We start from the raw sequence: 17,424 nt of genomic DNA on the forward strand, positions 1-17,424 counted from the left end.
CTTAGGTGTTTTTGCATGTTCTTTCTGTTCTGTGGTGCTCCTCTTGTGTTTTATATACTGTTCCTAGACTCTTCAACCTGAAACCTACAAATGTAAGAAATATTACTGGAACCAAGGCAGAAAACGGGGTTTCATTGGGAAACTGGACCAATTCCTGCAACAAACGCCTGATTAGCCAGGTTGTGATAGTTATGCAGGCCATTGGCAGCAACAGACTGGTTAATTAGGTGGTTAACAGGTGGAATTGGTCTAATACCTGGATGATGCGAGAGAAGTCTCTGAACTGGTTACAGGTATAATAAGGTAGGAGGGTGAGGGATAACGAGAATGGTGAGGTAAGGAAGTTACTGATGAAAAACACCTTTGTCAGTGATCTTTGTCATGTGCCTCATGCCAGCCATAACACCCCCCCCCCCTTCTCCCTCAACTTCGCCCTCCACACACTCCCTGCATGTCACTAGGCACTGGTGGTGCCAGTACGGATCTACACCTACAATGGTACACTGTGGCACTCTGTGATACCTCTCTATGTGAGGGGAGGGCAGCCGCTGGTGTAGGCCTGCAAGTTAAGATAAAATTGAGGGCAGCTAGTGACGACTGTGATGCTTTACGTCTGCCATCACTGTAACACTCTCCTGCCTTACCCTCGACACCAGTACTTAGCATTATTGTCTTCATGGATTACTTGTGACTTTCCTGAGACAATTTTCAAGAGTTCTACCTGTCACACACACTAGCCTGAGGCCAGGCTTGTTAGCTGCCTGGTAAACCAGACTTGCTCCCAGCGGCTGGCAGGCCTACATCACAACCTGCCTGATCAGGCACTTCCAGGTTCGACTTGTCTCGCACTTCTCACTATTCAACACAAGCTTGACACAGATGAAGACTGTGTTCTTACTTAAGTGATTTGAAAAAAAAAAATTGAATTCTGATCTTGGTGCAAGTGTTAAGATGGGTGTGGGTGGGTACCGTGTGTTCTTCAGGGTAGACTGGAGCCAGGCGTTCATACAGCTGCTGCAGATGGTGTACTACTGCTGGCAGAAGCTCGCAGCCCTTTTCAGTAACCACTACATCTTAACACCACGACCTCAATAACCCGTCCATCTGCTTTATATCTGTGAAGACTGAAAACCACCTATCAAGGCTGAGGGACTGAACCCCTTTTATCAAGACTGAAGGACTGAACACCTCCTATCAAGGCTGAGGGACTGAACCCCTTCTATCAAGACTGAAGGACTGAACACCACCTATCAAGGCTGAGGGACTGAACCCCTTCTATCAAGACTGAAGGACTGAACACCTCCTATCAAGGCTGAGGGACTGAACAGTTCAGACTACCTCTTCTCTTCTTGCACCGCATCATGTCAGTATTGTATTGATAAAGTCACTGCTTACCCAAATATGTCCACAATAAAGATATCCACACTAAAGACATCCACGGGTTGCACATGTGTGTTAGTCATCAACTTGTCGCTGTTGTGTACCATTAATACAAAAATAAGTTACTGTTGAGATTGCCATCTGATGTGTATACACGTCCTTATATCCTGACTGTACCACACCATGCGTTGACTCATGCCAGTCGCCATCGTGGAGGCGCCACCCAGAGACGTGGATCACCGGAATTTTTGCCCACGGCGACTGTCATAGGCCTAGTCTTATCTGCGATAAGAATATCACAGTTAGGCCGAGTAATTCCACACCTGCCTTCTCACACCTGTCAGCCGCACCACTCACCTAGAGTCGTATGATTTTGGCACCAAATCGGATGATCCACTGTGTAGCCACTGGTGTAACTGTGCAGGGTGCTGGCACTGGTGTAACTGTGCAGGGTGCTGGCACTAGTGTAACTGCGCAGGGTGCTGGCACTGGTGTAACTGCGCAGGGTGCTGGCACTAGTGTAACTGCGCAGGGTGCTGGCACTAGTGTAACTGCGCAGGGTGCTGGCACTAGTGTAACTGCGCAGGGTGCTGGCACTAGTGTAACTGCGCAGGGTGCTGGCACTAGTGTAACTGCGCAGGGTGCTGGCACTAGTGTAACTGCGCAGGGTGCTGGCACTGGTGTAACTGCGCAGGGTGCTGGCACTGGTGTAACTGCACAGGGTGCTGGCACTAGTGTAACTGCGCAGGGTGCTGGCACTGGTGTAACTGCACAGGGTGCTGGCACTAGTGTAACTGCGCAGGGTGCTGGCACTGGTGTAACTGCGCAGGGTGCTGGCACTAGTGTAACTGCGCAGGGTGCTGGCACTAGTGTAACTGCGCAGGGTGCTGGCACTAGTGTAACTGCGCAGGGTGCTGGCACTAGTGTAACTGCGCAGGGTGCTGGCACTAGTGTAACTGCGCAGGGTGCTGGCACTAGTGTAACTGCGCAGGGTGCTGGCACTAGTGTAACTGCGCAGGGTGCTGGCACTAGTGTAACTGCGCAGGGTGCTGGCACTAGTGTAACTGCGCAGGGTGCTGGCACTAGTGTAACTGCGCAGGGTGCTGGCACTAGTGTAACTGCGCAGGGTGCTGGCACTAGTGTAACTGCGCAGGGTGCTGGCACTGTATGAACGTACACGAGACCTCGGTACTGGGCTGTATGAGACCAGACATCAGTACATTTGCCTGTATATTATTGAAAAAAAATTTGGGGTTATTACAAATATTACAAACAAATACACGGTTCTTACTCAAAATTTCGGTCACCACTTTGTTACCATTTAGTAATGAAAAAAATGTCACGGTGTTTGTGAAGAAAACTGTAGTAACTGACTCACGAAATCGTAATGACACGATTGCAAACAAACCATAGCACGGGTGGGGATAGAACCCGCGGTCAGAGAGTCTCAAAACTCCAGACCGTCGCGTAGTATTTCGAGAAGATTAAGATGTTTGCAACATTTAGTACATTAGTAGTTTAGTAAATAGTGTGTAGCAACACCTCAGATGTGTTAGTAGTGCCTTATGTCAGTGGATTTGTAAGACAACAACACAGACAAACCCACGTGGAGAAAATGAAAGAGAATATAAAAGTGTGCTTTATATTTCGACTCAGCCCCGTGCAGGAACCAAGGTGCAGGAAGAAGTAATTTCTGCTTGTCAAGAAGGAATTGTATTTTAGAGGGATTAAAAAAGGTCCTTACTGTAAAACACCGTGGAAAGATCACTCAGCTTCTTAAAGATGTTGTGGAAAGAAGCGGAAATAAGATTCTTAGTGTGTGATTTTTGTGTAGACATGATCAACACTTTCACTCAAGATGTCTTATTGGAAGGTCAGTGTAACCTGTACACGCCACCCAGGTCCACCCTGTACACGCCACCCAGGTCCACCCTGTACACGCCACCCAGGTCCACCCTGGGCACGTCACCCAGGTCCACCCTGGGCACGTCACCCAGTCTTTCCCTAGACGTGTCACCCAGGCCCACCCTAGGCATACCGTGTCCTACCTTCAGATATCCAGTCAGCTGGTTCCAGCTACACAGACGCAGGTACTTCAAACACTTGTTCCCCAGAATATAACCTCTTCATGGTTCCAGTGATCATCACCCCCTCGGCTCTGGCTGATGGCTTGGTCAACCAGGCTTTTGATTCTCGTTGCACCTAGTCCACTGTAAGCACCATACCCCGGCTGGTCAGTAGCTGCCTGTTTGAAATTGTCATGTTATCCCTTGACACTGGAGTTCTTGTCAATTGTCTTGTATATTAGACGGGGATGTTGAAGAGTGGGACATCCATTGTATTTGTTGTGTTGTCTCCTGGTGTGTAGAGTGGTTAGGACATCTTGTTAACCCATGCTAGCTGACAACAGTTTAGGATGTTACAAGTTACGCCTCATACTATCCTCGTAACATCGACTAGTAGTTATAATTATAACCTTAATTTTTAAAGGAGCGGAGGGGTAAGCCAGTGGAAGGCCTCGGTCAGCTCATATGACTAAGACCTCGCGTCAGGAAACACTTGTCGTGTTTCCTGACAAATCTTACCTAACCTAACCTATTCTCGTACTCTCTACTTTTGATGACTTCTCGGCGGAATTGCTGCTGAAAAATCATTGTAAGAGTCAGCAGTGACCTGCTCTAAACCTACGTCGCTATGGACTATGCAAGGTTCAGCATTCTTTTAAAGATTTTGATGTGTGACGTTCGGACTCTGGGTCTACAGCGGTAGTAGTAGGTCGGTAGATACGAATTCTCCAGGAAGATATTGTGATTCTATTACATTCGTGAGAAAGTACCATGTACTAGATGATGTATTTGCCTGTGATTGTCTCCTGTGATTTGTATAATTGTCAAGCTTTTGCTCAGTGTTGTTGTTTCCTACACCAGCATTTATTTTCCCTTCTTAAAAAATCCTGGGACATGAAGGTTCTGTGATTCTTCGTCTCCGGCAGTGGTGGGAGCGTCATGGCCAGTCTAATTTGCGTCCTCTATCTTAATGGTATTATTCTGGAACACACACCTAATACCACTGAGCTTATCCTTTCAAGACATATGTTAAATCTATGTGGCTTTGGTACCAGTGTAACTAGTAACCTGTACACGTATAGGAGGTTACTGTTGAATTAGGATAATTATCCCAGCATATATGTTAATGTACAAGGACGGATCCAGTTATTAGTGGTCGTTATTCTTGTTTTAATACTGTAGTTAGTGGGCAGTTGACGTAATAATTTGTGGTGGTATTTTGCCAGGAGAAATATGGATAGTTTGGTAATATTGTTGTAAAATGAATTTTTGTTTTTCAGGAACAGTGAGAAGCGGAAAGAGAAATCTCGGGATGCTGCGAGATGTCGTCGAGGGAAGGAGAGCGAGATCTTCAGCGAGCTGGCCAGTGCTCTGCCCCTCCCACCACAGACTGTGGCACAGCTCGACAAGGCCTCTGTCATGAGGCTGACTCTGGCCTTTCTCAAAACTCGAGCACTTTGTCAGGCAGGTCAGTCATATGTCCTTGAATCATGCACTAGTTGTCTGATACTACTGGTGTTCTTTACTATGATGCATTAGTAGTCCTTGTATCATGCACTAGTTATCTGATACTACTAGTGTTCTACACTTTTTATCATGCATTAGTAGTCCTTGTATCATGCACTAGTTATCTGATACTACTAGTGTTCTACACTTTTTATCATGCATTAGTAGTCCTTGTATCATGCACTAGTTATCTGATACTACTAGTGTTCTACACTTTTTATCATGCATTAGTAGTCCTTGTATCATGCACTAGTTATCTGATACTACTAGTGTTCTACACTTTGTATCATGCATTAGTAGTCCTTGTATCATGCACTAGTTATCTGATACTACTAGTGTTCTACACTTTGTATCATGCATTAGTAGTCCTTGTATCATGCACTAGTTATCTGATACTACTAGTGTTCTACACTTTGTATCATGCATTAGTAGTCCTTGTATCATGCACTAGTTATCTGATACTACTAGTGTTCTACACTTTTTATCATGCATTAGTAGTCCTTGTATCATGCACTAGTTATCTGATACTACTAGTGTTCTCCATGCTGTCCTTGTAACATGATTCTGCTGGTGCTGTTGGTGCTGTTGGTGCTTCTGGTGCTGCTGGTGCTGCTGGTGCTGCTGATGCTGCTGGTGCTGTTGGTGCTGCTGGTGCTGTTGGTGCTGTTGGTGCTGCTGGTGCTGCTGGTGCTGCTGGTGCTGTTGGTGCTGCTGGTGCTTCTTGTGCTGCTGGTGCTGTTGGTGCTTCTGGTGCTTCTGGTGCTGCTGGTGCTGCTGGTGCTGTTGGTGCTGCTGGTGCTGTTGGTGCTGCCGGTGCTGTTGGTGCTGCTGGTGCTGCTGGTGCTGCTGGTGCTTCTGGTGCTGCTGGTGCTGTTGGTGCTGCTGGTGCTGCTGGTGATGTTGGTGCTGCTGGTGCTTCTGGTGCTGTTGGTGCTTCTGGTGCTGCTGGTGCTGCTGGTGCTGTTGGTGCTGTTGGTGCTGCTGGTGCTGTTGGTGCTGCTGGTGCTTCTGGTGCTGCTGGTGCTATTGGAGCTTCTGGTGCTTCTGGTGCTGTTGGTGGTGCTGTTGGTGCTGTTGGTGCTTCTGGTGCTGTTGGTGCTGTTGGTGCTGCTGGTGCTGTTGGTGCTTCTGGTGATGGTGATACTTCATCTTGCCGCCACTACTGTCATAGGCCGCGCACCAACCATCAAACTGGCCATAATTTGTTAATGACTTGTGTCAAGTTATTTTCTTAACCTTTGTAATAAAAGTAAACGACACTCCGCTTGCTAAGATTTGTTGTGTTATTAGGTACACAGAACGCCTATTTACCCAGCACCTGAGTACTTCCAGAAGCTACTGCACTTACACATAACTTATAACATTTCTCTGCTAGAGTTACCTTTCATCAGGTGCCACTTATTATAATACTATACTTGAGTTATCTTTAATCAAGTGCTGCTTGGTATATTACTGTTCTGGAGTTATCTTTCTATCCCTTATCAACCTCTCCCGCCCTCTTTCCCCACACACCCCGCCAGCGAGTGTGTGGTGGTGGTGGTGGTGTGTTGATAGAGGGAGGGTAGGGCAAGATGTTACGGTGGTCTGGATCCAGACTGCAGGAGAGGCAAGTTTAGCTGGTATGTATCTGGGAGGAGAAGAGTTAGCGAGATGGAGGTGTGGCACTAGTAAAGTTGGATAACGGTTGCTTGTGTATGTGGGGTGCCAACTGTGTGGGGTGCCAACTGTGTTGGGTGCCAACAGTGTATGTGTGTGTTTATATTTGTGTGAACTCACCGATTTGCACTGTGTTTGCGGGATTCAGGAATCAGCCAGCTGGCCAAGTGGTTTACACACTGGCCTGGAGTTTTAGGATTCACCATGGGTTCAAACTCCACCCGTTCCGTGGTTTCTTTCAGCTTGTTGGATCCATTGGAGGAGAATAAGAAGACTGACAGGGGCAATCTGTGAGGCGTTATGTATCTCTAGTCCACCTAATCTGACAAAGTGTGGCTAGTTCATACTGTAATTCCTCCAGGGAAAAGTTTGGTAATTTTTTTAAGCATAGACTTTAAGGGGCACGTAAGTTCCCTCGTCTTCTAATAACATGTTCATTTTTCCACTATAATCTACGTATCCATAATTACTATCGCATTTGTTTTGCCTGCTTCGTAAGGTGAAGTCCAGGATCTTTCCTTGATTTATGGTATAACTTAACAGATATTTGAAGAAAATTGTGTTGTCTGTGCTGTGTCTCTTAAGGTGAAATCGTATTTTCTCAGTTTAGTGCTAACAAAGAGGATAATTAAAATTAGTGATTTTAGGGAGGGATAGGGACTTGGTGAGACGATAAAGACATCATGAACATAAGTATCACTGATCCTGGTCTCCATCCGCTTGAATTTCAAATTTTCACTGATAGCATTAGTTCCAAATGGGGCACCAAGGAGAGTGCAATCAGAGGGATAAACGTCCTTGACTTCTTGCAAGGCAGTTGTGGCTTGTTCGATGGTGTGTTCGTTGGAGAACATCAGATCTCATTTCGAAGGTTTTAGGGAGAGGCCTATATTCTCTCCTTGCTGTATGATGATTCTGATCAGTCTTAAAGAAGGAATTCTGTGGTGCCCACTTGAGTGTTGTCATCCAGGAACTAGATTTTGAGAGCTTGCTGATCAGATCCTCTGTGACCTTGTTCATGGTCAGGCAGAAAAGGAGGGGAGAGAGACAGTTTCCCTACTGGACACACACACACACACACACACACACACACACACACACACACACACACACACACACACACACACACACACACACACACACACACACACACACACACACACACACACACACACACACACACACACACACATCGGCCTGACGACACTGGAGGACAGGAGGGTCAGGGGAGACATGATAACGACATATAAAATACTGCGTGGAATAGACAAGGTGGACAAAGACAGGATGTTCCAGGGAGGGGACACAGAAACAAGAGGCCACAATTGGAAGTTGAAGACACAAATGAATCAGAGAGATAGTAGGAAGTATTTCTTCAGTCATAGAGTTGTAAGGCAGTGGAATAGCCTAGAAAATGACGTAGTGGAGGCAGGAACCATACACAGTTTTAAGACGAGGTTTGATAAAGCTCATGGAGCGGGGAGAGAGAGGGCCTAGTAGCAACCGGTGAAGAGGCGGGGCCAGGAGCTAGGACTCGACCCCTGCAACCACAAATAGGTGAGTACACACACACACACACACATACACATATAAGGGAGTTAGGGAGGAGAGTGTAGTGAGACGTGTATGAGTGATGCACTTGGCTGACCCTGCCAGCAATATCATGCGCTACTACTGAGATGTCAGGTGCTTCTTGCTCGCCTTTATGATAGTGCAACATCGTAGTGTCCTCCCCCGCACACCAATCCACACACTTCTCTACGCCTCTCTCACCACCCCCTTCCCATTAGTCGCCCCTCTCCCCCTCCTCCCCCACCGAGTCACCAATCTTCTCATATCTGTGTACTCGCCTAGTTGTGCTCACCTAGATATGCTCACCTAGTTGTAATCACCTAATTATACTTAGGTGATAATTCCTTGCTATGTTTCTTAACTTTGATCGACCACCTTCACGATGTTTTTTCTTCTCTCATCAACACTGCTAGCAACCTTCACTCTCTCCTTCCTCCTTCTTCACCATCTTTGTACTGGTCAGTCAGAAAGCACGCCAGTCCTCCAGAGTAGGACTCTGGAAGGTAGTGGCAGGCATGCATCCAGTTTCATCCAGGTGTTTATGTAGGAGTTTCATCCAGGTGTTCATGGAGGGGATTTATCCAGGTGTAAGCGTAAGGGGTCCATCCAGGTGTGTGTGGGAGAGTTACCTGAGGGTGACCTGAAGATTTGTTTAGGGGGGTCACTGCCCCTGTGTCTTGAACACAAGAATTGTACCGGGACTTCAGTATTTTACTAAGTTTCTTTTAGTTTCAGTTATAGATCTTTGCTCCCTGTTTCTCTCTCTTTGAATCTGATGCATTTAAGTTTCGCTCAGTTTTTTAATATGATTAGTGTTTTATTTTGCTCTTGAGAAAATCTGCAGCCTCAGGTTTACCCAGGAGTCTATATTTAATTATTAAATCTTTGTTTATCTGAATCTCAGTAAAAGCTACAAATAATACACTGGATTCCATAAGCAAATCTCTGATCAGTAGTGTTTTGTTTATCCTTGGCTTGAGACTTTGTATGTTTGCAAAACACAAAGTTGTTGTGCTGGAGACTTGTTGGTTGGGCTTAATATCTGTGGCTCTGATAAGCCCGTCACTGGCTTTGATTTCAGTCCAACACTGCTCTTAAATATCGAGACATGTTTAATATTTCTCGCTATTCTTCTCCACTGCTTGGCACTAAAAGATCTCTGTTGGCTATATGATTATAGCTTACATGTTCAGGTTGGCGCTCATAAGTCTTTATATACCTCATACTCAGTGTTCGCAGCCAAAACTTCGACTATATCATTTGCAGTGTTAACTACCTTGTAGTGCGCTTTTTGTTTGCATCTAAATCTGTTTACACAGGTATCCCTATTTCATTTATCAGGGGGAGAGTGTAAACAAACTAAGGTCGGTATGTGACTATCATTTACTGACACAATGGTTATAATTATAACCATATTTTTTAAGGGGTGAAGGGGTAAGCCAGCGGAAGGTCTCGGTCAAATGACCAAAAGCTCCAGCTACGGGTCATCACATGAATAAGACCCACGTAAAGAACCACTTGTCCTGTTAAACCTTACCTAACCTTAACCTCCTTTGCTGTCATAGCAACTCTGTCCTGTGACAGTTTCCCAGAAACTCTCATACTTGAGGGAGAACTCAAGTTTTACCAACACACAACTACTGCTTTAACACTTCAAGTAAAATGTCATCACTGTCACTTAATATTGTTTTTAAGTATGCTAGCAGTGCATTTAATTACTCTTAGAAGCTTAGCAGGAGCAGTTTGACTTAAGAAATCGTAATGACACGATTGCAAATAAACCATACCCCCGGCCGGGATTGAACCCGCGACGGGCTGGAGTTTTGAGACTCTATGACCGCGGGTTCAATCCCGGCCGGGGGTATGGTTTTTTCAGGAGCAGTTTGAATGGAAGGTCCATGGGTTTGGATCTATCTGGATCATCATCACTGCACGCCACTTGTCATGCTAGAAGGGTGGGGTGAACAGTTTCAGAAGTAGTATCACCCTCTCAACTAGGTCTCGTAAGACCATCACCTTTAGTCCTCTTGGTGGCTGCCTCTTCTCTACCTTTTTCACTTAACCATGACTGTGACCATTCTCCTCTTATATTCCAAATGCCGTCTGTGTGTAGCCAGCTATAGTCCCTCCATAATAAAGGGACAAAGAGTATTATCCTCCACGTCCAGATAGGTGTAAGTTTTTATTCAGGTACAGGTGCATACAAATACAGTTAAATTATCATACATATGTGTAGATTACACAGAATAAACCCACAAAAGTCAAAGTGACTTAATTTCCATTGGGGTCGTTATGATAATTGTTGTTTAAACCTTAAAGTTAAAACAGGTAAGTAGTTTAACTATGCGAAACGTAGCTACAATAAAAGGAGATAAACCAGGAATAAGGAAAATTCAGTTATGTAAATTAATATTAAAGATAGCATCAGATTACATTACATGTATATTAGATATACAAGAAATCACTCTCTTCTCTTTCTGTAGGTACATTTATTAGGTACCTCGTGGCTCTCTTCTTAAGCTTGCCCTCATCCCCTAGTGAGCAGGCTGGTAGAATTGGTGAAACACAAACATCACAAAGTAGATTACAGGTACACGAGATATATTACAGACAGATAGTGTGTCTCAGCTTTACCCTCTCATTAACGAGTTTTACAAAGGCAGTCAAAACATGTACAATGATATGTCAGCTTAAAGCTTTGTGTTCACGGATTAGCTGTGGGTAAACTTTGTTAATGAAAGACAAGGGGCTGGTATGATTTTGAAAGAACGAGCTTGAATAATGAGAGAGAGTGAGAGAGGGAACGGGAATGGATAATGAGAAAGGATTCCGGGACGGACAATAAGAGAACGGGCCCCAAGATGATAAAGAAAACGGGCGAGGCTGACGAGAAAAAAAAAAAACGGTGGTGTTAGCAGGAACTCAAGCAATAAGTTGACTGCCCTCCCTGTAATACTGTATTACTCTCCTTATAATGCTGTAAATCCAGCCTCCCCATAATGCTTTACCTGGTGAGTTTAATTCACCTTTATTGCAGTTTTATTTATTTTTTATGTTAAATACTTGTTGATTAATTTTAGTGCGTGTTGTATTGTTGCTGTATTGTTATTGTTGTGATGTGATATTGTTGCTTTGTTGTTGTGATATTGTTATTGTTGTGATGTTATGTTGTTCTTACATGATCATTCTTGTGATGGGTTTGTTCTCATTACCCCCTCCTTCCTTCCCCCACCTCCAGGCCCGGTGGTCTGGTGGCTAAAGCTCCCGCTTCACACACGGAGGGCCCGGGTTCGATTCCCGGCGGGTGGAAACATTTCGACACGTTTCCTTACACCTGTTGTCCTGTTCACCTAGCAGCAAATAGGTACCTGGGTGTTAGTCGACTGGTGTGGGTCGCATCCTGGGGGACAAGATTAAGGACCCCAATGGAAATAAGTTAGACAGTCCTCGATGACGCACTGACTTTCTTGGGTTATCCTGGGTGGCTAACCCTCCGGGGTTAAAAATCCGAACGAAATCTTAACATTCGTTCTGACCACCACCACCCCCTCCATCACTCGTTCTAGCCACCACCACCCCCACCATCACTCGTTCTAACCACCACCATCCCATCCTTGGCTTCATATCAAGAAGCATAAATAATAGGAGTCCTCAGGTTGTTCTTCAACTCTATACATCCTTGGTTAGGCCTCATTTAGATTATGCTGCACAGTTTTGGTCACCGTATTACAGAATGGATATAAATTCTCTGGAAAATGTACAAAGGAGGATGACAAAGATGATCCCATGTATCAGAAACCTTCCCTATGAGGATAGACTAAGGGGCCTGAAACTGCACTCTCTAGAAAGACGTAGAATTAGGGGGGATATGATTGAGGTGTATAAATGGAAGACAGGAATAAATAAAGGGGATGTAAATAGTGTGCTGAAAATATCTAGCCTAGACAGGACTCGCAGCAATGGTTTTAAGTTGGAAAAATTCAGATTCAGGAAGGATATAGGAAAGTACTGGTTTGGTAATAGAGTTGTGGATGAGTGGAACAAACTCCCAAGTACCGTTATAGAGGCCAGAACGTTGTGTAGCTTTAAAAATAGGTTGGATAAATACATGAGTAGATGTGGGTGGGTGTGAGTTAGACCTGATAGCTTGTGCTACCAGGTCGGTTGCCGTGTTCCTCCCTTAAGTCAATGTGACCTGACCTGACTAGGTTGGGTGCATTGGCTTAAGCCGGTAGGAGACTTGGACCTGCCTCGCATGGGCCAGTAGGCCTTCTGCAGTGTTCCTTCGTTCTTATGTTCTTATCACTCGTTCTGACCACCACCACCTCATCCATCACTCATTCTGGCCACCACCACCCCCACCATCACTCGTTCTAACCACCACCACCCCCTCCATCACTCGTTTTAACCACCACCACCCCCTCCATCACTCGTTCTGACCACCACCACCCCCTCTATCACTCCTTCTGACCACCACCACACTCTTCATCACTCGTTCTGACCACCATAACCTCCTCCATCACTCGTTCTGGCCACCACCACCCCCTCCATCACTCGTTCTGGCCACCACCACCCCCTCCATCACTCGTTTTAACCACCACCACCCCCTCCATCACTCGTTCTAGCCACCACCACCCCCACCATCACTCGTTCTAACCACCACCCCCCTCCATCACTCGTTTTAACCACCACCACCCCTCATCACTCGTTCTGACCACCACCACCTCATCCATCACTCATTCTGGCTACCACCACCCCCTCCATCACTCGTTCTGGCTACCACCACCCCCTCCATCACTCGTTCTGGCCACCACCACCCCCTCTATCACTCGTTCTGACCACCACCACACTCTTCATCACTCGTTCTGACCACCATAACCTCCTCCATCACTCGTTCTGGCCACCACCACCCCCTCCATCACTCGTTTTAACCACCACCACCCCCTCCATCACTCGTTCTAGCCACCACCACCCCCACCATCACTCGTTGTAACCACCACCCCCCTCCATCACTCGTTTTAACCACCACCACCCCTCATCACTCGTTCTGACCACCACCACCTCATCCATCACTCATTCTGGCTACCACCACCCCCTCCATCACTCGTTCTGGCTACCACCACCCCCTCCATCACTCGTTCTGGCCACCACCACCCCCTCTATCACTCGTTCTGACCACCACCACACTCTTCATCACTCGTTCTGACCACCATAACCTCCTCCATCACTCGTTCTGGCCACCACCACCCCCTCCATCACTCGTTCTGGCCACCACCACCCCCTCCATCACTCGTTCTGGCCACCACCAACCCCTCCATCAATCGATCTGACCACCACCATTATAGTGGGGGTTCGTAGGAGATATGATGGTTAGAGTTAAACACTCTTGTTGGATGATAACACTTATATTAGGATGAAGGGGGAGAGCCCTGTCCTGTCGCCTGCTTGGATTACGGGGAACTGAGAAGGATCCCAGGTGCGAAGGGCTCACCACGGCATCATGTGACATCACACAAACTAGTCACTAGGCCTAGCAAAGGGGTCGTGTATGTAAAACATATGGATGGTACTAACTATGATACTCACATAAGCTATAAAACACATGTAGGGGATCAGCAACTATGCTGACACCACCCCCTCCATCACTCGTTCTGGCCACCACCACCACCACCACCCCCTCCATCACTCGTTCTGGCCACCACCACCACCACCTCCATCACTCGTTCTGACCACCACCACCACCCGCTCCATCACTCGTTCTTGCCACCACCACCACCCCTCCATCACTCGTTCTTGCCACCACCACCACCCCTCCATCACTCGTTCTGGCCACCACCACCACCCCCTTCATCACTCGTTCTGGCCACCACCCCCTCCATCACTCGTTCTGGCCACCACCAGCACCCCCTCCATCACTCGTTCTGACCACCACCACCCCCTATATCACTCGTTCTGGCCACCACCACCACCCTTCATCACTCGTTCTGGCCACCATCACCACACCCTCCATCACTCGTTCTGGCCACCACCACCACCCCCTCCATCACTCGTTCTGGCCATCACCACCACCTCCTCCATCACTCGTTCTGGCCACCACCACCACCCCCTCCATCACTCGTTCTGGCCACCACCACCCCCTCCACTCGTTCTGACCACCACCACCGCACCCTCCATCACTCGTTCTGACCACCACCACCCCTCCATCACTCGTTCTGACCACCACCACCCCTCCATCACTCGTTCTGACCACCACCACACCCTCCATCACTCGTTCTGACCACCACCCCTCCATCCCTCGTTCTGACCACCACCACACCCTCCATCACTCGTTCTGGCCACCACAACCACACCCTTCATCACTCGTTCTGACCACCACCACCCCCTCCATCACTCGTTCTGACCTCCACCACCACCCCCTCCATCACTCGTTCTGACCACCACCACCACCCCCTCCATCACTCGTTCTGACCACCACCACTCCCTCCATCACTCGTTCTGACCACCACCACCACCCCCTCCATCACTCGTTCTGACCACCACCACCACCCCCTCCATCACTCGTTCTGACCACCACCACCACACCCTTCATCACTCGTTGTGACCACCACCACCCCTCCATCACTCGTTCTGACCACCACCACCACACTCTTAATCACTCGTTCTGACCACCACCACCATCACCACCCCCTCCATCACTCGTTCTAACCACCACCACCACACCATCACTCGTTCTGACCACCGCCACCACACCATCACTCGTTCTGACCACCTCCACCACCCCACCATCACTTGTTCTGACCACCACCACCACCCCTTCCATCACTCGTTCTGACCACCACCACCACACCCTCCATCACTCGTTCTGACCACCACCACCACACCCTTTATCACTCGTTGTGACCACCACCACCACCCCCTCCATCACTCGTTCTGACAACCACCACCCCTCCATCACTCGTTCTGACCACCACCACCACCACACCCTTCATCACTCGTTCTGACCACCACCACCCCCTCCATCACTCGTTCTGACCACCACCACCACACCCTCCATCACTCGTTCTAACCACCATCCCCTCCATCACTCGTTCTGGCCACCACCACCACCCCCTCCATCACTCGTTCTGACCACCACCACCACCGCACTCTTAATCACTCGTTCTGACCACCACCACCACCCCCTCCATCACTCGTTCTGACCACCACCACCACCCCCTCCATCACTCGTTCTGACCACCACCACCCCTCCATCACTCGTTCTGACCACCACCACCACACCCTTCATCACTCGTTCTGACCACCTCTACCCCCTCCATCACTCGTTCTGACCACCACCACCACCCCCTCCATCACTCGTTCTGACCACCTCCACCACCCCCTCCATCACTCGTTCTGACCACCACCACCCCCTCCATCACTCGTTCTGACCACCACCACCACACCCTCCATCACTCGTTGTGACCACCACCACACCCTTCATCACTCGTTGTGACCACCACCACCCCCTCCATCACTCGTTCTGACCACCACCACCACACCCTCCATCACTCGTTGTGACCACCACCACACCCTTCATCACTCGTTCTGACCACCACCACCCCCTCCATTACTCGTTCTGACCACCACCACCACACCCTCCATCACTCGTTCTAACCACCACCCCCTCCATCACTCGTTCTGACCACCACCACCACCCCTCCATTACTCGTTCTGACCACCACCACCACCCCCTCCATCACTCGTTCTTGCCACCACCACCACCCCCCCCTCACTCGTTCTTGCCACCACCACCACCCCTCCATCACTCGTTCTGGCCACCACCACCACCCCCTTCATCACTCGTTCTGGCCACCACCCCCCTCCATCACTCGTTCTGGCCACCACGACCCCCTCCATCACTCGTTCTTGCCACCACCACCACCCCTCCATCACTGGTTCTGACCACCACCACTACCACCACCCCCTATATCACTCGTTCTGGCCACCACCACCACCCTTCATCACTCGTTCTGGCCACCACCACCACACCCTCCATCACTCGTTCTGGCCACCACCACCACCCCCTCCATCACTCGTTCTGGCCATCACCACCACCTCCTCCATCACTCGTTCTGGCCACCACCACCACCCCCTCCATCACTCGTTCTGGCCACCACCACCCCTCCATCACTCGTTCTGACCACCACCACACCCTCCATCACTCGTTCTGACCACCACCACCACACCCTTCATCACTCGTTCTGACCACCACCACCCCTCCATCACTCGTTCTGACCACCACAACACCCTCCATCACTCGTTCTGACCACCACCACCACACCCTTCATCACTCGTTCTGACCACCACCACCCCCTCCATCACTCGTTCTGACCACCACCACCACCCCCTCCATCACTCGTTCTGACCACCACCACCCCCTCCATCACTCGTTCTGGCCACCACCACCACCCCCTCCATCACTCGTTCTGGCCACCACCACCACCCCCTCCACTCGTTCTGACCACCTCCACCACCCCCTCCATCACTCGTTCTGACCACCACCACCACCCCCTCCATCACTCGTTCTGACCACCACACCCTCCATCACTCTTTCTGACCACCACCACCACACCCTTCATCACTCGTTCTGACCACCACCACCCCTCCATCACTCGTTCTGACCACCACCACCACACTCTTAATCACTCGTTCTGACCACCACCACCACCCCCTCCATCACTCGTTCTGACCACCACACCATCACTCGTTCTGACCACCACCACCACCCCTCCATCACTCGTTCTGACCACCACCACCACACCCTTCATCACTCGTTCTGACCACCACCACCACACCCTTCATCACTCGTTCTGACCACCACCACCCCTCCATCACTCGTTCTGACCACCACCACCACACTCTTAATCACTCGTTCTGACCACCACCACCACCCCCTCCATCACTCGTTCTGACCACCACACCATCACTCGTTCTGACCACCACCACCACCCCTCCATCACTCGTTCTGACCACCACCACCACACCCTTCATCACTCGTTCTGACCACCACTACCCCCTCCATCACTCGTTCTGACCACCGCCACGACACCCTCCATCACTCGTTCTAACCACCATCCCCTCCATCACTCGTTCTGACCACCACCACCACCCCCTCCATCACTCGTTCTGACCACCACCACCACACCCTTCATCACTCGTTCTGACCACCACCACCCCTCCATCACTCGTTCTGACCACCACCACC

At 48.9% G+C, this 17,424-nt stretch overlaps 1 protein-coding gene across 8 annotated transcripts in view; it reads left to right on the forward strand.

Annotated features, from left to right (window-relative positions):
• LOC128686390 (protein similar) overlaps positions 1–17,424 on the forward strand; it is a 688,895-nt gene that overhangs the window by 428,527 nt on the left and 242,944 nt on the right. For 4 of the 8 annotated variants that reach the window (XR_011393121.1, XM_070093683.1, XM_070093682.1 and 1 more), the window contains exons 1-2: positions 3,202–3,470; positions 4,727–4,914. Coding sequence is in view for 7 of the 8 variants with exons in the window: in XM_070093683.1 (XP_069949784.1) it covers positions 3,217–3,470; positions 4,727–4,914 (442 nt within the window). In the remaining variant the exon portion in view is untranslated. Of the gene's footprint in view, positions 1–3,201; positions 3,471–4,726; positions 4,915–17,424 lie in introns of those variants that run through there. The other 4 variants (XM_070093685.1, XM_070093687.1, XM_070093688.1 and 1 more) reach the window with 1 other exon arrangement.

Source organism: Cherax quadricarinatus, chromosome 43, assembly GCF_038502225.1.
Source record: "Cherax quadricarinatus isolate ZL_2023a chromosome 43, ASM3850222v1, whole genome shotgun sequence".
Classification (NCBI taxonomy): Eukaryota; Metazoa; Arthropoda; class Malacostraca; order Decapoda; family Parastacidae; genus Cherax; species Cherax quadricarinatus.